The following is a 21,383-nucleotide window of genomic DNA, read 5'->3' on the forward strand; positions in this document are numbered from 1 at the left end:
ACATTAGGCAGGGCACTTGCCTTACACCCAGGTGACCCAAGTTCAATTTCTGATACCACATTTGGTCCCCTGAGCACGGTCAAGAGTTATCCCTGAGCACAGATTCCTGAGCACCGAATTTGTGGGTATCACTGTTAGGGGAAGGATAAGCTTTATGGAGTTTCATTAAAGGTTGGTTTTCAAACATTTTTTTTTCTATATAAATTCCATCCATGTGTTATTTCTGTACCTCTGTCTCTCCTAAGCATAGGCAGGAGAAAAATGGGGGCCCAATCAGAATCTATGGAAAAATAAGTTTGTCGAGGGAGGACCTAGGAAGTTAGGAGAAAAAAAAAATCTGCATTTCCTTCTGTGGTTCTTCATCAAAGTCCATTCTCATTGCAAGGCCCTTTGAGCCCAGAGGAGAAGAAAATGCAGACGCACAGCATAGAATATTCATCTACATGACTGGCGGTCCACGAATTGGGCTGGTTAAGTGGCTCCTTGGGTCACTCTTACCTACTCCGGAGCTGAGAGTCTCTCCACTTTGATTGGCCCCTGGTCAGTGCTCATTAACATACTGTACCTTGACCTGGATTGGGACACTGCAACTCTGTAGAAAATGACCAGCGCCTGCTGGGACCTGCAGCAGAGATGAGATTTGTATGACATGGTGCGGTCTGCATCTCCACTGGAAATCAGAGGTAAGGCAGGCAGAAATAATGCCCAGGGGAGGCTCGCGGAAGGGATGCGGTCATTGGCGGCTCAGTGCGTCCAGGTTTCATTCGTTCCACCTGGTCTTCCGTGGGGAAGATGGAAACTGAATGCGTGTTGGCCTCAACTGCTAAATGTGCCAAAAAAGAATGTTCTGGCAAATTCAGTTTTCTAATCCCAGAAGAAAACGGGGCATACTTACTTTTGTTTTAAGGACTGCAAAAGAGTCATTTCTTCTTTTCTACGATTTGTTCTTAAGTTTCAAGGAAAGGTTCAATTAATGTCCGTTTGGGGGAAAAAAATCATATCAGAAAAATAACTTTTTAAATAATATACCTTTTCTACCATAATTTTTTTTTTTAAATCCTCCTCTCCTTCATTTAAAAGCCACAGGATTTTATCTGTGCTGCCCGGGCTTAACACAATGTCTTGGAATTTTTGAAATGCGAATCTTCTTACTTAACACATTTTAGACTCTGGTTACTGTTGTCAATGTTCAAACAGGTAAGAACATACAATGTTTTCCTTAACTTTTTTTAAGTATGAAGAAACCTTAAATTTCCCTCGTCCTTTCCCTTTTTTTGGTGACTACCGTGTGAGGTCACACACTTGCTTCCTGGGCATCATATGCTTAGGTGCCAGGATTTCTGAAAGCTATATATTTGGTCGTGGTGCTTGCTGGGTGGTGGCGATGGGTGGACATACTCTTGGTTTTGGTGCTTGCCATGGGTTGCATATTTGTTGTAGTACCAGGGGTCGCATCACATTCGGTGATGTGGGTCTGTGGGGTGGTACCACAGGTTAGACTTGAGGTCTTATACTTGTGGGGCAGAGGATCTCTCCTTGCCTCCCTTCCCTGGCCCATAAAACTGTTAGGTGTTATTTGTGGTGCCAGAGACTTCACCTTGCATGGCTGGCACAGCTCAGAGACCTCTCCTGGCAGTGTCCACAGTACTGGGGTTTCGGAAACTCAGAGTCTCACTCACGCAAGCCACGAGCTTGCCGTTTAAGCCACATTCTGGTCTAGGACATAAAACTGTAACAAGTACACTTAACATTCCTGAAGTAGTATAGGTCATGTCATTATTCTGCAGTCAAGTGAATCTGTTACATCATTTCAGCAGTGACCAAGTATTTATTTACCAAACGTAGAATTCGATGTCAAACTCTGGGATTTAATTGCACATCAGTGCTTGAGTTGAGGAACGGGGTCTTCCTGCTTTTTTGAGTTTGCAGTAGCTAGGTTGGTGAGGGCAGGGAGGGGTTAAAGAGAGAGGGAAGAGAGCCCACTTGTTATTTCATAACCAAGAGCTGTCTTCTGTCTATCTCACACACATTCCCTCTCTGTCAGTGACTGAAACATATTAGAGTTATACAAAGTCAAAACACTAAGGACTCCGTGAAATTAGCTCAGAGGTAGGTACTTGTTTCACAGGTGTGAAGTCCTGGGTCCAACCTCAGCATGCATGCATGTGTGTATACACACAGACACACACACACACACACACACAAAGAATTTTTTAAAATTAAATAGTAAACTAATCAAAAATCAAAAAGATCTTCTCGTGGGTTAGATTATAATCTAACTTGTAGTTCAAGTTTACGATTAAGTAGTTCTCTGTAACATTATCATGTCCCTTGCTTTTGCAAGAACACCAGGAAATGGAAACGCCACACATGGAAATACATTTCCCTTCCTATTCATTAACAAGAGCATTTCATCTGCAAAATGATTAACACTTTTCTGAGTAGATAGCCTAAAATTTCTCCCTCCCTCCTCTCCTCCCTCCCTCCCTCTCTCTTTTCCTTCTTCCTCTCACTCACTCTCTCTCCCCATCCCATTCCTGTCAAACCCTTTTAACCAACTGTAGTTAGAAATAGTATTTCTCAGTTTGCACTAACAACGTATGTGTTACATAATATAATTCAAAGTAAAATGAGACGGGACTGTCTTGTAGGGATGGGGATAGGAAATTTGGCTAAAGACAGAGTGGGAGACAGTGCCTCTTTTGCAAACCACAACACCCAAAAGGAGAGAGAGAACAGAATGGAATGCCCTGCCACAGAAGTGGGGTGAGGATGGGGGGGCTGAGGGGTGGGAGGGATACTGGGATCCGTGGTGGTGGGAAATGGGCACCGGTGGAGGGATGGGTATTTGATCATTGTATAATCGAAACCCAAGCACAAAAATTTGTAAGTCTACAACTGTACGTCATGGTGTCTCACTAATAAAAATTTTAAAAAATAGAGTGGGAGAGGCATAAGCACTCTTTGGGTTGAACAAAGTTGAGAAATGTTACTCTTGGGCCATAGTTCTCAAATAAATTTGCATCCCAGGGACATTTGGCATAAGTTTGTGACCTTTTGGGTGGCCCTAAGTACAAAGACGTGGCCCAGCCAGAAGAGGAAGGGACTTCAGTGAGCTACCCTAGAATGGGCATATGTGGGGTAGCCTTGTAGCCTCCACAGGGACCATCTTCTCTCAATCCTGTCCTGGGCCCTTGGCTGGCTCTGGAAATGGAAACAGAGAAGGTTGCATTCGTCACGGTCAAGAAACTTTGATGAGTAGAGAACAGCAGGTGTGAAGATGATTCTGGAACCTGAACTGCCATCTCAATGTCCATAAAACTCCTTCTCTCTTCATCCTCCTCTCCCTCAATTAACAGACCCCCCCTGAAGCGACAGCAGAACCAGACCTTCAAGGTTACAGTAACTCCAACCCCACATTAGCTCACTTGTGAAAACGTTTCTGTAGAATAACTCCAGGCCAGCTTTCCCTCCCACCCCAACACTATAGCTTTAAGGCAAGAAAGGTCTTAGCTATTGGTTAGAGGTGACGCGGGCCCCTTGAAAGCATCTCAGCCTGGGTCTAGCCATGAGAAAGTCTGAACCCAAGACAGAAAACCAAGATCACCAGCATGTCTGATTCCACTCGGTCAAACTTTATTTCAGTACGTTTGCCAGCGATGTCTGTTTTGCTTTTGTTTATGTGGTGGTGCTTGAAAAAAAAAAAGTCATCGAAACTGGTTTTTCTGGCAGATTTTTATCTCCCGTAGTGATCAGTAGTATTATCCTTCATTTTCTTAGGCTCAGAAAACAGTCTCCTGGCGCAAACTGCACAAGTCGACCAGTCCGACCATACGAAAGCCTTCGAGAGCAGCATTGCCAAGAACTGAGGTGACAAGAGCGGCCGGTCACCCGCAGACAACTTGATTGACCATGCAACCTGAAGACACTGGCTCTGAAGAGAAAGAGGTGCTGAGTTGGGATATCAATGACATGAAACTGCCACAGGTAGGTTCTAGCTAGAGGAATCTGCCCTCAGCCTTTCGTGACAGAGGTTTGCTGACTAACTTACTAAAAGCTGGGAGGAAATTGGTGAGGGTCCCGGGCAAGGGAATAATACCTCTGTAGCTGGATACTTGACAATAGAGAATCATTACAGGAAACATCATTTGAGGGATTTGGAGAAGGGTGACCTCTTTTTCTTGGGGGTGGACATACCCAGCAGTCTTGCTCAGGACTTGCTCCTTCCTCTGTGCTCTGAGATCACACTCCTAGCCATGTTCAGGGGGCCATTGATGGTACCGGGGATCAAACCGGGGGTGGCTGTGTGTAAGGCAAGCAGCTTATCCCCTATACTATCTCTCTGGGCCCTGAGGAGGGAACTTTACTGCACAGATTTCCTGCATATAGATTGAGGCAAAGAAAACTCTGCTTCCTTTCTTGTCCAAACTTGGCTTGCTTTAGGTCACACCTATTTTTGGCGGGCTATTCAAATAAAATTCACACTAATGTTCTTGCCCATAAATCGACTCTCCACAATGCAAAAATTCCCAAAAATTCCCATTTGAACTTATTTGATCTAGAGATGGTTTAAAATTAACTCTCGAAGCCAGGATATGCGATGACTTTTAGGGTGTACCCTGAGCATATGTCTGACTCAGATTCAATTCTCAGCACTGCCAGGGTGACCAGGGGGTGTCCCCAGCATCACATCCTCAGGCCCTTGCGTCGAACCACCAGCTTAGTTGTCTGAGACTCTCCTGGTGGGGACTTCAGGACTCCTGAGCACAGCTTGAGTCTTCATGCCCAATAAATGAGAAAATAAACTGTAAGTCAGAAGTCCAGAGAAGAGGGGCTGGAGCAATAGCACAGCGGGTAAGGTGTTTGCCTTGCACGCGGCCGACCCAGGTTCGATTCCCAGCACCCCATATAGTCCCCAGAGCACCGCCAGGAGCAATTCCTGAGTGCATGAGCCAGGAGTAACCCCTGAGCATCACTGGGTGTGACCCAAAAAGAAAGAAAAAGTCCAAAGAAGAGCTCCTCAGGGTACTACAACTTGGTCTTCCAGGACTTTCGTCAATAATACGTGGTATGAGATGCTGGTCAGCTCTTCGCTTAGACAGTGGCTTTCATTTAATGCTTTCCTCTCATTTTTTTACTAGATGTTGGGTCACACCCACGGTGCTGGGCTTTCTCCCACTTAAGCTCCTCCTGGCTGTGCCGATGGGCGGGGGGAGGGGTGTGCCGTGATGGAACTTAGCCTCCAGCTGCAGGGTATGTGCTCCAGCCTTTATTTTTTTTTTAATTTTTATTTATTTTTTTATTTGTGAAACACCATGAGGTACAGTTGTAGACTTACAAATTTTTGTGCTTGGGTTTCAGTTATACAATGATCGAGTACCCATCCATCCACCAGTGCCCATTCCCCACCATCACTGATCCCAGCATCCCTCCCACCCCCATCCCCCCATCCCACGCTGCCTCTGTGGCAGGGCATTCCCTTTGGTTCTCTCTCCTTTTGGGTGCTGGGGCCAACCCTTTGAGCCACCTCCCTGGCCCCATTTCATGCCTTCTTTGCCCTCATTTTTGGCCATTGAATAAAACTTCCATTGGTGGGAAATTCATTATTGAAAATGTACTACCTTACTACCTTGCTCTCTCTTTTTGGCACTTGAAAGGCTTTTCACTGGGAGTCGCTTGAAAAAGCTAAGATTGCTACTCACTTGCACAAAGCATTGAAAAGGCCGCCAAGACTGTCTGACTCTGGGAACAAAGCATTTGGGTTGGCCCCAGCAGAGAAGGAAGAAGGGGACTCCATGGTCCTTCCAGATTCCCACTATTGAAAGCTTCCAGATCGTTCTATACTTTATCCCAAGGGAAATTTTCTCTTGTTTTTCTTTATGTTTCTCCTAAATTCCTTCTCCATTTTCTTTTGATAATCTTGGAAGACACAAAATGTGCTCTACTTTCTGTCCATTTTAGGCTGATTAAGTAAACCATAGGCAGGCAATTTGTGTTTGTGCCTGTCTTCTTCCTTCCTTCCTTCCTTCCTTCCTTCCTTCCTTCCTTCCTTCCTTCCTTCCTTCCTTCTTTCTTCTTCCTTCCTTCCTTCTTTCCTTCCTTCTTTCCTTCCTTCCTTCCTTCCTTCCTTCCTTCCTTCCTTCCTTCTTTCTTTCTTTCTTTCTTCTTTCTTTTCTTCATCACTCTCTCTCTTTTCTCTCTCCCTTTCTTTCTTTTATTCTTTCCATCTTTCTTCTTTTGGGGGCCACACCTGGCGATGCTCAGGGTTTACTCCTGGCTCTGTGTTCAGGGATCACTTTTGGCAAGATTTGGGTGACCACACGAGGTCAGCTGAATGCAAAGCAAGTACCCTTCCTGCTCTGCTAGCTCTCCAGCCCCAGAGTTTGTGCCTTTTAATTATTACAGCCATAACTAAAGTTATCATAGGGGGAGCTTTGAGGTAAATCATTTCTTTTTTTGCGAGTGGGGAAGAAAGGCTTGGACCACACCTTTCGGTGTACAGGGTTTACTCCTTACTCAGCGATCACTCCTGGTAGGGCTCAGTGCTAGGAATCAAGTCAGGTCAGCCGCATGCAAGGCAAGTGCCTAATTCTCTGTTCTCTCTCTCTCTCTCTCTCTCTCTCTCTCTCTCTCTCTCTCTCTCTCTCTCCTATTTGGTTTTTCGTTGGTTGGTTTTGGAGCCACACCCAGCAGTGCTCAGGCATTACGCCTGGCTCATATGGGATGTCAGGGATTGAACCCAAGTTGGCTGCGTGCAAGGCAAGTGCCTATCTGCTGTGCTACCTCTCTGGCCCCTTTCTAGTTCGCTTAAGGTAAATCTTATCTCCTAGCTCAGGGTTTTCTTGTGCTTGTTCCCAATTTCATGGTGGAAACTCCCAAATATAAGTGGGATATACGTAAAAATAAAAGTTGAAGTGAAGCAGCTTCATAGAAAACTTTTTTAAAAAAATTTTTATTAGTGAGACACCATGAGGTACAGTTGCAGACTTACAAATTTTTGTGCTTGGGTTTCAATTATACAATGATCAAATACCCAACCCTCCACCAGTGCCTATTTCCCACCACCATGGATCCCAGTATTCCTCCCACCCCCCATCCTCCCCATCCTGCCCTGTTACTGTGGCAGGGCATTCCCTTTTATTCTCTCTCTCTCTCTTATTGGGTGTTGTGGTTTGCAAAAGAGGCAATGGGTGACAATCATGTTTGGTCTATAGTCTACTTTCAGCATGCTCATAGGAAACTTTTTAATATCACATCCTAGAGCAAATTTTGGGTTTTGTGGTTGCTGTGTGTGTGTGTGTTTCTGTGTGTGTGTCTGTGTGTTTGCAGTGCCAGGAATTAAGCTGGGGTTTCCACATGCAACATATGAGCTCTACAACTGAGGCGTATCTTAGGCCCAAGTGAAGTCTGCGAACTCCCTGAAATGACAAGCTTTCCTCTCCCGCCCCCACTCCCCCCACCCCACCCCGAAATAAAGGATCCATCTCACTGTGTAGACCAAGGGTAAAACAAGGAAAAGAACAACCCACTTCCTTAGAAGGAATATTCCAACGTTCACTTCCCAGAACAACATCAATCTCAGCTTTTAAGACATTAAATTCGATCTTTATGGTTTCTTGAAGTATATTGTTTATTTTTCATAAAAAAATCACCACTGCTCACAAAAAATAGCAAGCACCTTTTGATTTGAGCCAGGGAAATGGTTAAAGTACAAATGTTCCTTCCTATTCTCTGAGCAGAGACAATAAGTGGTAGCCACATTTGAGCTCATGTTGGTTCTGGAATCATCTCTAGAACCATCTGAGGGAAAAGGCAAAAAGAAGAGCCTTCTTTTTATTGAGGGTAGTGTGCGTGTGGGAGGTTGTGGGAAGGGTACCACACCCAGCATTGCTCAGGGGTTGCTCCTGGCTCTGCACTCAGGTCTTAGCCCTACCAGTGCACGGGGGACTCTATGAGATGCCGGGAATCGAACCTGGGTTGGCCGCGTGCAAGGCAAATGGCCTCCCAGCTGGCTGTACTATCACTCTGGCCCCGTGACAGCTGTTCTTATCAGAGTCATCCCCGTTCTCTCCCAGTGACTTCAGTTTTTAAAATACAAAATGTCTTACAGCACAAATATAGCATTTAGATGACAAATTTCTTTTACAAAATATGTGTGCTGTTTTGAAAGAACTTGGTGGAGATCATAATCTAAAACTACCTGACAAAGTTCAAAAGAGAATTTAGAAAATCTGGTCTCCAGATCCTCACAGTATAGTCACATACATAAAATGGCTGAACATCGGGGCTGGCCTTTCCACAAAAATATTAGTTCTGGGGCCAAAGAGGTAGTACAACAGGAAAGACATTTGTCTTTCTCATGAAGAAAGGCATGTTCCACATGCCTGAGTTCAAACTCCAACATCCCATATGGTCCCCTGAGCACCACTAGGAGTGATCCCTGACTATGAAACCAGTAGTAATCCCTGAGCACAGCTGGGTGAGGCCCTAAAACCCAAAATACCACTGCACTGCACTGTTCACCCGTTGATCATCGATTTGCTAGAGTGGGCCCAGTAAAGTCTCCATTTTGAGACTTGTTGTTACTGTGTTTGGCATATTGAATATGTCACAGGGAGCTTGCCAGACTTTGCCGCGTGGGCAAGATACTCTTGGTAGCTTGCTGGGCTCTCCGAAAGGGGTGGAGGAATCGAACCCGGCTCGGCAGGACCGGCCACGTGCAAGGCAAATGCCCTACCTCTGTGCTTATCGCTCCAGCCCAAAACCCAAAACACCAGAGGAAAAAATATATTAGTTCTGTCTCATCTCAGCCAAAGATGGCTTATGGGCTTCCTTTCTGAGACTTTCCTCTTTTGAATTGGTGTCGTTGCACTAACTGCTCTCTCACATCTCTTTTATGTCTAGTAATCTGAGATCCATAGCACAGCGGGTAGGGCGTTCGCCTTACAAGCGGCCAACATGGCCGACCCGAGTTCGATTCCTCCGCCCCTCTCGGAGAGCCCGGCAAGCTACCGAGAGTATTTGATATGCCAGACACAGTAACAACAAAGTCTCCAATGGAGACGTTACTGGGCCCGCTCGAGCAAATCGACGATCAACGGGAGGGCCTAATCTGAGATCCTGTTACCTGAGAACTGTGTCATGGCACCTCATGCTGCATATAACAGGGACTAAACAGTAGACAAAAATTCTATTTTCTTTTTTTTTTTTTCTGGTAGTACTAGACCAGAGTAGGGCCAGAGAAATAGCACGTGGGCTAAGGCACTTGGCAGACTCTGTTTTGATCCTGGGCACCTCATCCAGTCTGCTGAGCCCAGGATTGATCCCTGAACACAGAGCCAGGAAGGAAGCTTGGAGTACTGCCTGGTGTGGCTTCCAAACCAAGCCAAATTGGAATTCATTAGCAAAATGTTTTATTGCTTATATTCAACGTGACTCAAAACAAAGAGATTTTCTTAAATGTCTTTTACTTCTTTGGTACAATGAACACAGTAGTTTCTCATCTACCTTGCTTAAATCTCTAAGCTATTCAAAGCAGACTTTCCCAAAATGTGCCCAGTAGAGTAGAAATTGCAGGTTACTGTAGGGGATTTCATTTTTTAAAAAAAAAGGCAAAAAAGCATGTTTCACAGGGCAAACAGATTCTTCTCCCTGCAATCTATTCTCCTGTGCTCAGGTGGTTCTTCTAGAAGGAGGTTGTGTTGGTTAGGGTTATTCTCACTTTCCTCAGGCATAAAAAATATTCTTATTTTGGATTGGGCACTAAAAATAAACAATAATAGTAATTGGTATTGGTATTGGTATTGGATCCTCCCATTGTTCATTGATTTGCTCAAGTGGGCACCAGTAATGCCTCACAACAAATTGTGAGACTTGTTAATATTCTTGGCATATTGAATACGTCTCTTGCCAGGCTTTGCTGTGCGGGCAAGATACTCTCGGTAGTTTGCCGGGCTCTCCGAGAGGGGCGGAAGAATCGAACCCGGGTTGACCGCGTGCAAGTCAAATGCCTTACCTGTTGTGCTATCGCTCCAGCCCAATAAATAATAAAATAATAATAGTAATAATGTGACTTAAAGGAGTAAATACGATGCATGGCATTGTTAACATTTCCCCAGTTTCATTCTTTGTCCTCTCTATACAAAGAACTTATCTTTTTCCACAATTGTATGTTCATGTCAGAATTCTCCCAGATGAGGCCAGTCCCTGCCATCGTAGACAAGTTTGACCCTCTTAGTCCATTCACGTGCCTCTGATTTCAGGGTGTCTTTCTGAATGTTGGCTGGACCTTCTGGTTCTGGAAACCGGGTCTCCCTCGATGCATTTCAGACATTGTAAGACTTTGTGGCTGTCCTCCTTCCTTTTCTTTTCATCGGTTTGCAGTAGCGTAGAATTTCAGGGCTGTAGCTTAGCACCTCTGCATGAATCTAGAATCCCACATTCTCCACCGAAGTTCCAGTGTTATCCCATCAATGCAAGCTTCCCTTCCCGTTCCTCCGCCTCTTTTTTCTCGCTTCCCATTGGCCTCCTTTTTCACCCACTCTGAGAGTCAGTTCTGCTGCTTTGGATTGCTTTTTTTTCCTTTTTAGGTCAGTCTGCTTAGTTGTCTATATTTCACATATGAAATATCCAGTATTGGTAGTTGTTCTTTTTCTTTGTTGCTTTGTTAGTTTGGGGTTTACACCCAGTGAATGCACAGAAATCATTCCCACCCGTGCATGGAGACCATATGGGATGCTGGGTATGGGGTCTGGGTCAGCAGTGAGGAAGGCAAATGCCCTACCCGCTGTGCTATCTCTCTGGCCCAATAATTGTATTTCTTTTCCTTACTTATTTTACTGAGCATAATCACCTCTGTGGTCTACTGGTGCTAGGGATCAAACCCATGGGTTATTGTTCTGGGTTATAGTTTTTGGAGGGAGAAGAGGCATTGGGACCACATCGGTGGTGTTCAGGGCTCACTCCTAGTAGGGCTCAGGGGACCATCCATTTGCAGTGCTGAGATTGTACCCAGGTCAGCTGTGTGCAAGGCAAGCACATTAGCCCCCGTGGTATCTCTCTCGCTCCAAACAATTTTTGTTTTGACAATAGTGAAAGCAAATGGTGAAAACTTATCAACACATGAAATAATTTGAGTGCAATGTGCCAGTTGCTAGAGCAGGTGCAGGGACACAGCAGACGGTGAGCTCGTAGCTCCTGGAAGTACTCCTGCTTATCTGGGCACAGGAAAAATAATCAGTGCCCGGATCTCATCAGTGGCTGATAGAACTCAGCATGTTTGATTCTGAGGAGCAGCACAGAACAGCAGACATGGGCTGTCTTGCGGGGAGGACGCTGTAAATGGAAGGGTTAGGACAGGTAGAGAAAGCAGGCGGGACCCTCAAGGCGTCGAGGGCATCAAAGTGAGAAGCCGTCTCGAGACTCTGTGGAGAGACGTTGTGTGCAAGCCTTCAGTAAGTTGCTGTGGGAGGTTTGTGGCTAGAAAGGTGGTTGGAAGCAGATTTCCTGGGAGGGAGAGACAGTACAGCACGAAGGGGCATTCACCTTGCACTTGGCATTCCATATGGTCCCCGAGTACTGCCAAGACTGATTCCTGAGTGCAGAGCCAGGAGCAATCTGAGATTCATTGGTTTGGTCAACCCCCATGTCCCAAACAAAAAAAGGAAGGAAGGAAGGAAGGAAGGAAGGAAGGAAGGAAGGAAGGAAGGAAGGAAGGAAGGAAGGGGAAAGAAAGGAGGAGGAAGAGGAAGGAAGGAAGGAAGGAAGGAAGGAAGGAAGGAAGGGAGGGAGGGAGGGAGGGAGGGAGGGAGGGAGGGAGGGAGGAAGGAAGGAAGGAAGGAAGGAAGGAAGGAAGGAGAAAGAAAGGAGGAGGAAGAGAAAGGAAGGAAGGAAGGAAGGAAGGAAGGAAGGAAGGAAGGAAGGGAGGGAGGGAGGGAGGGAGGGAGGGAGGGAGGAAGGAAGGAAGGAAGGAAGGAAGGAAGGGGAAAGAAAGGAGGAGGAAGAGGAAGGAAGGAACGAAGGAAGGAAGGAAGGAAGGAAGGGAGGGAGGAAGGAAAGGAGGAAGGAAGGAAAGAAGGAAGGAATGGAGGGAGGGAGGGAGGGAGGGAGGGAGGGAGAAAGGAACGAAGGAAGGAAGGAAAGAAGGAAGGAATGGAGGGAGGGAGGGAGGGAGGGAGGAAGGAGGGAGGGAGGGGGGGAGGGAGGGAGGTAGGGAGAAAGGAACGAAGGAAGGAAGGAAAGAAGGAAGGAAGGGAGGGAGGGAGGGAGGGAGGGAGGGAGGGAGGGAGAAAGGAACGAAGGAAGGAAGGAAAGAAGGAAGGAAGGAAGGAAGGGAGGGAGGGAGGGAGGGAGGAAGGAAAGGAGGGAGGGAAGGAGGGAAGGAGGGAGGGAGGGAGGGAGGGAGAAAGGAACGAAGAATGGAAGGAAAGAAGGAAGGAAGGGAGGGAGGGAGGGAGGAAGGAAGGAAGGAAGGAAGGAAGGAAGGAAGGAAGGAAGGAAGGAAGGGAGGGAGGAAGGAAGGAGGGAGAAAGCATGCTCGAGGTCTGGGTCGGGTCCCAGGCACTGCAAGATCAGCTGTGCTAGAGTGTCCCTGCGGTGGCCGAGTCAGACGAGGCTGAACTGTGTCCCCAGGGAGCATCACCAGCCTGTAGCACTGGGGCTTCCCACCGATCCCTGGAGCACTGCTTTCTACTAAAAGTACATTTTTAGTTATCTTTACTTGCAAGTATAAAATCATAATGATAATACTATTGTAAATCAATACCAAAAAATTAATTGTAATACTCTACAGGGCCTTAAAATTTTAATTGCAATGGCTGGAGCAATAACACAGCGGGTAGAGCATTTGCCTTGCACGTGGCCAACCCGGGTTCGATTTCCAGCATCCCATAGGGTCCCCTGAGCACCACCAGGGGTAATTCCTGAGTGCAGAGCCAGGAGTAACCCCTGTGCATCACCCTTGTGACCCAAAAAAGAAAAAAAATTTCATTGCAGATAGTCCTCAAAAGTGTCTTCAATGTTTTATTGGTTGAAAATTAGAAAGAAAATCAATTCCATTCATGAATAGTACTCATTTCAGCAAGGAGATGAGAACACTCACCCCCGGTTAACATGAGCCAGTTTCTCTAGGCAGAAGTCCAGAATGTTCTAAAAAGCCCAGCAACTAGCAAATACCCTGAACCATTTTCTTCCTAAGCATAAACGATTTTCGAATTAAATCCATGGCCAAAGCCATACTTGGTCATTAGCTCACAATACTCCATGGTTTAAATGCACTTTTTTTTTTTGATGGGGGGAAAGGGGTGAAGTTAGAGAAAACTGGAAATAAGCCTAGACTAAACACAGATGTAGATCAGCTTAAAATTTCACGTCAGCTGCAGACAGGCCCTATTGCCGATGCGTTCGTTCCCTCCCGGATCTGGATTCTAACTGGCAACAGTTCCTGGGTCCTCCAGAGGGTGAGCGGAGGTGAAACTGGGCCTTCTCTGAGGGTTTAAGTGGCTCAATGAAATCAGCACCAAATGCTGTTTGTGTCTTGGTTGGTGCTCAGGCAAGGTTGATTCTGGGTTCCCAGTCAGTACCCTCCCACCCACCCCTGCCCCCCACACCTCCACCTCACCCCTCTCTCCTCCCTTCGTTGTTTTTAAGGTGATGTTTGTGATTCTTGGTTGGGTGCTTACGCACACTTGGTCATACTCACCAAAGGGCGCACACTTGTGTTGCTTGGAATCTCAGCACAGTTCTGAGGATCACCACTGGCGATGCTTGGCAAGGCAGGTGCACTGGTAGTGCTCAGAGCACCAAGCAGGGCTGACGATCAGATCTGGGTCTCCTGCATGCAAGCCGTGTGCTCAGCCTTTTGTGCTGTTATCCCGGCCCCTGTGGCTTTATCCTCTCTGGTCAGCATTCTACTTCATCTCACGGGTCCCTGGTCCTTAGGTTCCTTGCTACTGGGGCCACAGGTATTCTGCTCCCTGCACTGTTGGCCAGAAGGAGGGGGGCGTTGCAGAACTGTGTCTGTGGGGTGCACATTCTCTGCTCCTCTGTCAGTAGGCACAGTGGGAAAGAGAAACAGAAAGGAGAGAACCTGCAAGTTGGGGACTCTGATTCACTTCAGTGTATCAGTAAGCGCTTTGGTTCTGAGCCTAATTCCTTATCAGAGGTAGGAAACTGCATTCGCTTAGGGAATAGTTCCCTTTTTTTTTTCTCTTCCCTTTTCTTTTAATAGTAACCTTAGCCGTCAGTGGTCCGAGGATTTGGGGTCGGGCTGGGACCACTCCTAGTGATGTTCAGCCTGAGGTTCTGTGACCCTCCACCCCCACAGTGCTTTGGGGTGCCAGAGACATGCCTGGCAGTGCTGGAGGGGTCAGAGATCAAATTCGGGGCTTTCCTAGGCTAGGTTGGGTTATCCCACTTCAGCCAACAATTCGGCCCAGGGGTAGTGTTCTTGACTTCACTCCAGAGGGTTTTCTTAAGTTGAATTTTTCTCTTTGCTAACACAAGAAACAGATTGGTTTCCAACTGGTTCAGAAGAAATAAATTCCTGAGAAGCTATGTGTGAGTCAAAATACTGGCTGAAGCTTTCGTCTGTGTTCCCCAACCAGTGAGACTGGAAGTTTTTCCCTGTTCAGCTAATTTGCCAAAGGTGTATCTATGTTATTCTTGTTTGACTTGGAAACATTAATGTATGAGGAATTAATGAGATTTTTAATTAAGAAATAATTAAGAAAAAACTTGGCAGAAAACTGCCTTAAATGATAGTGGGCTATAATCCCACAATCATTTAAGGCGGTTTTATAAATCAAATTTAATATAACATGGTAATGTAAATGTTTTTGATACCTTAGCTTAGACTTTTTTTTTTGGCTTTTTGGGTCACACCTGGCGATGCACAGGGGTTCCTCCTGGTTCTGCACTCAGGAATTACTCCTGGCGGTAGCTCAGGGGACTATATGGGATGCTGGGAATCGAACCCGGGTCAGCCGTGTGCAAGGCAAACACCCTACCCACTGTGCTATCACTTCAGCCACTTAGTTTAGAATTTTGTTAGATTTATATAATGGTATGTATTTATTCTTTAACATTCCCCTTTAAGACTTTGAATAGTTGAATACCTCACGATGATTCAATTAAAAATAAACTTTGAATTATTCTATAAATTAGAATGAAAGAAGGCTGAAAATTTTTAAAGGTTTTGAATGAGTTCGAAGATGAAATCACAGTAAAATGTATACAGATATTCTAGAAGCATTAGTTACACAACCACTGATGTTACCCATAAAAAATATAAAATACAAATTAGTTAGATCTACATGTTGGAAACCTTAAGGATATTCCCTTTAAATTCTAAACTTCTTAACCAAGAGGAAAAATAAAGAGTTACTCATAAAAAGTTAGAAATTAAAATAAACAAAAGATCTTAAAAGATTAAAACCATGGTGAGGGCTTGCTAATGAAGATGAAGAAATGAACGTTCTTCCAGAATTTTACGATCAAACTCTCGAATCTTACTATCAAACTTGTAGAATCAAGAATCAAACTGTAGTGCTTGAAATTCAGAGGACTTTCAGAATGCTGTTCTTCCTTCAACTCCTGGGTTCATTTTATTAGGACCTGAGTTTTCTCTTAGTTTTAATTTTTTTAATTGAATCACTGTGAGATAGACCCTTACAAAACTGTTCATGATTAGATTTCGGACATACAGTGTTCCAACACCCATCCCTCTACCAGTGTACATTTCCCAGCACCAGTGTCCCCAGGTTCCATCGCCCCTAACTTCCCCCACATACTTTTCTCTTTATTCTCTTCATTTTTAAGTGCAAAGATGTAAAATATCCCACGAAGCACCCAGAGCAAACACCTGGGTGTAATACACCAAGAAAATAGTTGGACGAGAACACATTTAACTCCCCGTAACTTTCTCAGTCATCCATTGCCAAGTTTATTCTGCATTATTTATTTTTTTTATGTAGGAGTACTGCTATTTATTCAGCCACTGATTAGCTGATTGAATTGGGCATGAACTCTACCATTCTGCATTATTAATGGAACTGTAAAGTGCAGGTATTTGTGGAGGTTCTTGGAGAAAAAAAGCAACTAGGAAAGTGTAATATGTGACATATTGATAACATAAATTAAATCTCACAATTTTTTTTAATAATCGAAAACAGGGATATGCGGGACATTGGTGGTGGAAAATGTACACTGGTGGAGGGATGGGTGTTCAATCACTATATGACTGAAACTCAAACACGTAATAAGTGTTGCTCATGGTGATTCCATTAAAAAATAATAGTAATTGAAAACAGGGCCAGAAAGAGTCCTCCACTGTGAGCAAGCTTTGTCTGCAGAAGGTCTGGGTTCAATTCCCAGCACTCCATGTTTCCCTGATCTGAGAGCTGGGAGGAGCCCTGAGCAAGTAGGTATAGCCCAATTTTTTTAAAGGAAAAAAAGACACACTTTGTGCATCTTCCAATTATGACAGAATCAAACTAAAATTAGTAGGAGACACCAGGAAAATCCGTAAATACTGGAAACTAACAAATCCATTTCTAAATAACCCATGGGTGACCTCTCCAAGAAGTGAAAATTAGATTAAATACTAGTGAGATAGTACAGTAGGTAGAGCATTGAACTTGATTTTGGATGACCCCGGTTCAAACATGAACATTGTATAGAGTCACCACACCCCACCAGAAGTGAGTCCTCAACGCATCTGGGTATGAGGCCAAAAATGGAGGGAGGGAGAGAGAGAGACAGAGAGAGACAGAGAGACAGAGAGAGACAGAGAGACACAGAGGGACAGAGAGAGACAGAGAAACAGAGAGGAGAGAGAGACAGAGACAGAGAGAGACAGAGAGACAGAGAGGAGAGAGAGAGAATTACATTGTGAGAAGATGGAGAAATAAGACCACAGCGATCACTTCTGCCTCCAAAGACTTGAGTCTTTCTTTAATCAGAGCATCTGAGAAGCTCTCACCAGGTCCTTCCCCTCCTCCTGGTTTAGGGGCTTTCAAGCACTGTTGGTCTGAGGTCATTAACCTTTTGTTCTTGCTGTTGTTGACACTGCCTGGGGGCAGTGCTGCAGGGATACCAGAGAGGGAGGTGGGGTGGGGGGTGTGTGAGGGCTCCGTGTTTTGTTGGGGGTGACACTCAGCACCTCAGACTGGTTAGGCCTGTGCTCAGTCCCTGTGCTGTACCAGGGATTGCACCCAGGTCTCAGGTGTCATTGTGGGGTGTTATCCTTGAGCTACAACCCAGGTTCACCCGTAGACTTTTTTTAGCCCCAATTCTTTAAGGGAGGCACATGTTTTCATGTTTCACTCTACCTTTATATGCCTTCAGAAGATCAGATATCATGCTTTGTACATTTCTCTGACTTTTTTTTAAAAATTTTTATTCGTGAAACACCATGAGGTACAGTTGTAGACTTGCAAATTTTTGTGCTTGGGTTTCAGTTATATAATGATCGAGTACCCATCCCTCCACCAGTGCCCGTTTCCCACCACCACTAATCCCAGTATCCCTCCCTCTCCATCCCCCCATCGCCTCCCCCCCCCCCCCAATCCCACTCTGACTTTCTATGAGAGAAAACCAATGCTTAGAGCTGTCGATTGAAAGGGAAAAATGCCTGCAGCAAGAAGTCGTGTTAGCTGTGTTCTACTCTCCTGGGTAGCCAGTCTTGGCCAGCTGGACCTGCCAGGGACTGAGGGCAGTGAGGGAAAGACCTGGAAAAAGCAACTGCCCATTTACCCTCTTATTCTGTTTCGTGGTGCAGAGAGGGGCTCCTTCTCACAGCTGGAAATGATAAACTTCCTTACTCTCTCCTTGGGCACCTTTCTGTTCCCATCCACAGCTGTTGTCGTGCTGGGCACCCCTGCCAGTCTTGAAGGAAGAGCATGGAGCAAGACTTGCCCTAATGAGGCTTTTGTTGTATAGACGTTGCGTCCTGTCTTGCGTTTTTGCTTAAACTCTGATTGAAAGCATGAAGTGATGTTTCTTGGGGTATCCTTGCTCCCGAAAGCCTGTGGCTCTTTTTTTGGGGGGGGGTCACACCCGGTGATGCACAGGGGTTACTCCTGGCTCTGCACTCAGGAGTTACTCCTGGCGGTGCTCAGGGGACCATATGGGATGCTGGGAATCGAACCCAGGTCGGCCGCGTGCAAGGCAAACACCCTACCCGCTGTGCTATTGCTCCAGCCCCAAGCCTATGGCTCTTACAGTCGTGTTGGCCCTGGATCTAGTAGAGTACCTGCTCACAGACTTGAAAACTGTTATGTATGAAGGCTGTTTGGAGAGTTTTGTGTGTGTCAGCTCATTCTGGTTCTTTCTTTCTTTCTTTCTTTCTTTCTTTCTTTCTTTCTTTCTTTTTGTCAAAAAAGGAAAGACAATTATCAGACATTACGGCAGAGCCTGGCAGATCCCCATGGCATATTCGATGTGCCAAAAGACAGTAACAAGTCTCACAATGGAGACATTACTGGTGCCCGCTCGAGCAAATCGATGAACTACGGGAGGACAGTGCTACAGTGCTACTTTAAATATAGTAAAAATAAAGATATACTCTAGCTGAACTACATTTTTAAATTACATCCTCCATTTAATTCCTCTTTTTTCACAGCCCTAACAAGCTCATTCGGTTTTGAGTGTTTTGTGTGTGTTGACTCCTTTAGTCTTCATGACAACCCTGTGAGGCACGTACCCATTTTCCTTCCATTCTGCAGAGCAGGAAACAGGCTATGAGAAGTCAAGGGACTTTGTTAAACCCACATCCTGGGTCTGAAGGAAGAGCTCAAGGGCTGATGCAGGTGTTGAATGTGATAGGCCTGAGTTCAATTCTTGACACTGCCTGGATCCCCAAGCATTGCTGAGGGTGGGTCCCCCAAACAAAATCACAATTAAAAAAATTTTTTTTGCTTTTTGGGGTCACACCTGGTGATGTACAAGGGTTACTCCTGGCTCTGCACTCATGAATTATTTCTAGCAGTGTTCAGAGGATCATATGGGATGCTGGGAATCGAACCCGGGTTGTCCGCGTGCAAGACAAACGCCCTACCTACTGTGCTATCACTCTAGCCCCGATAATTAAAAAATTTTTAATGCAAGATGCATACCCAGTGTGCTGGGGAAGTGGCCAAAAGATTTGGAGTGACTTAAAGGGCCAGTGAGCATACTTTGCATGCCGGAGCCCTGGGTTTGATCCCTGGCACTCCATGGTCAGCTCTCTGGCCTGTGCTCCCTTGCCCCACAAAACAAACAAACTCTTACCCAAGCCACGTATCTTCATTGATCATCCTCCCAGGCACGTGTCAAGAAATTTTCCATAACGCACTAGATAACAAATATTTTAGTTTTTTTTTTTAGGCCATGCGGTCTCTACCTCCACGGTGGGAATGCACAGCTAACCACAGGCAACACACAAAGGCTGATCATGGATCCGTTCATTATGTTCAGGGTTTATTTAAGTCAAAAGCCGAAGCACTGGATTTGGTACATGGGATGTAATTTGCAGACGTGAGCTCTTAGTCACTGATCTTAGGCATGCAATACTTCTAACTTATATTTCTCCAGACTCACCTCAGCTCCCGTGACATAATATTAATAGGCGGAACTTAAGTTTGGTGATGCAACTCTTTATAAAAGTTTTATGAGGTGTATTTTACCAAGGCCCCATTTTAGGGAAAGGCAAAATCAGGCGCCAGAGACCAAGTTTCTTGCCCCCACACACTCTCAGCCGAAAAATTCTTTGGCACAGTCTGTGCTGTAATTCTGTATACGCCAGCCTCTTCACGCAACTCTTGATGCTGACGTTATCTTTTGCTTACCCTGAAATGCCTGTCCATCCCTTTACTATGTTTAAAGCTGTGCTTTCTTGTTGGTGAAGCAAGGGAAAGGCTGCCTTGATGGCTCCTTATGAATCTTCTAAAATCGTCTAAATCTGACTTTCTAGAATCTCCTAGATGAAGAAGTGTTTCTATATCACACCCTAATCTCTGGAGGCTATGAGGACGACACAGCCTAAGTTTAACTCCTAAGAGCATTTAATTATTCTCGTTCCAAGAACTAGCATTGCTGTCAAAGGCATCATCTGGGGGCTGGAGAGATAGCACAGCAGGTAGGGCGTTTGCCTTGCACGCGGCCGACCCGGGTTCGATTCCCAGCATCCCATAGGGTCCCCTGAGCACCGCCAGGAGTAACTCCTGAGCGTAGAGCCAGGAGTAACCCCTGAGCATCGCCGGGTGTGACCCAAAAAACAAAAATAAAATAAAACATAAAAAAAAAAAAACCAAAGGCAGCATCTGTGTACCAAGGCAGGATCGAAACTATGTGAGCCGCACCAGCGACTAAGCCGCCAGGACTAGGTGTTCCGTGTCCCTGGCCTTTTAGAAGGAGACCATAGTTTAATCAGATGTTCCTACAGAGGGCATGGTGCCAATTCCGGGAAAGCACGTAGGAGCTTCCAGGCAAAATAAGTTCTTGCTTCTTCCTCTGGCCTGTTGGAGGTGCAGAGATCCGAGAGTCGAGCAAAAGGCAGAACAGCCCTGCAGAAGAGGCCCCCACGCAGGAGCCGGCCATCCAGGCTCCAGCATTCCCACGAGGGGAGCTCCAGTGTGGTATGAGACGTTATCTCAGCACCATAATGTTTTCCACATGCTTGTGTAAGAGCACAATAAAATTACTTCACCCTCAAAATTTCTTAGTGAGAAATGATCTCAGCTCTTATCACTGAGGACTAGCAAAACACCAGCGGGAAGAACTCAGAGGGACTCTGGCCACTCCTTTTGGTCTGGACAGCAAATGTCCCAGAGACAAGAGCAGCGACACTGCGGCAACTGGGCTGTGAGCTCAAGACCACCGTAGCACCGCACTGTAGCACTGTCCTCCCGTTGTTCATCAGTTTGCTCGAGTGGGCACCAGTAACTTCTCACGACAAATTGTGAGGCTTGTTGTTACTGTTTTTGGCATATCGAATACGTCATGGGGAGCTTGCCAGGCTTTGCCGTGCGGGCGAGATACTCTCGGTAGCTTGCCGGGCTCTCCTAGAGAGCTCCAGCCCTTAAGATCACTATTAAATCTAGATCAAGGGACTGGAGTGATAGCACAGCGGGTAGGGCATTTGTCTTGCATGCGGCTGACCCGGGTTCGATTCCCAGCATCCCATATGGTCCCCTGAGCACTGCCAAGAATAATACCTGAGTGCATGAGCCAGGAGTAATCCCCGAACATCGCTGGGTGTGACCCAAAAAGCAAAAAAAAAAACAAAAACAAAAACAAAAACAAAACAAACAAAAACAACTAAAGTCAGAGACAGTACAGGGGCTAAGGTGCCTGTTTTGCACCAGTCAACCCTGTTTCCATCCTCACATTTGTCCCCAGAACCCTGC

The 21,383-nt window shown here is 45.7% G+C and overlaps 1 protein-coding gene across 1 annotated transcript in view; it reads left to right on the forward strand.

The window, feature by feature from the left end:
- The first annotated feature begins 3,912 nt into the window (after window positions 1-3,912).
- Window positions 3,913-21,383, forward strand: part of GCM1 (glial cells missing transcription factor 1) — a 26,002-nt gene continuing 8,531 nt past the window's right edge. The window contains exon 1 of the mRNA XM_056108992.1: window positions 3,913-3,987. Within this exon, the coding sequence (XP_055964967.1) occupies window positions 3,913-3,987 (75 nt within the window). The remainder of the gene's footprint in view (window positions 3,988-21,383) is intronic.

Source organism: Sorex fumeus, unplaced genomic scaffold (genome assembly GCF_029834395.1).
Source record: "Sorex fumeus unplaced genomic scaffold, SorFum_2.1 ptg000241l, whole genome shotgun sequence".
Taxonomy (NCBI): domain Eukaryota; kingdom Metazoa; phylum Chordata; class Mammalia; order Eulipotyphla; family Soricidae; genus Sorex; species Sorex fumeus.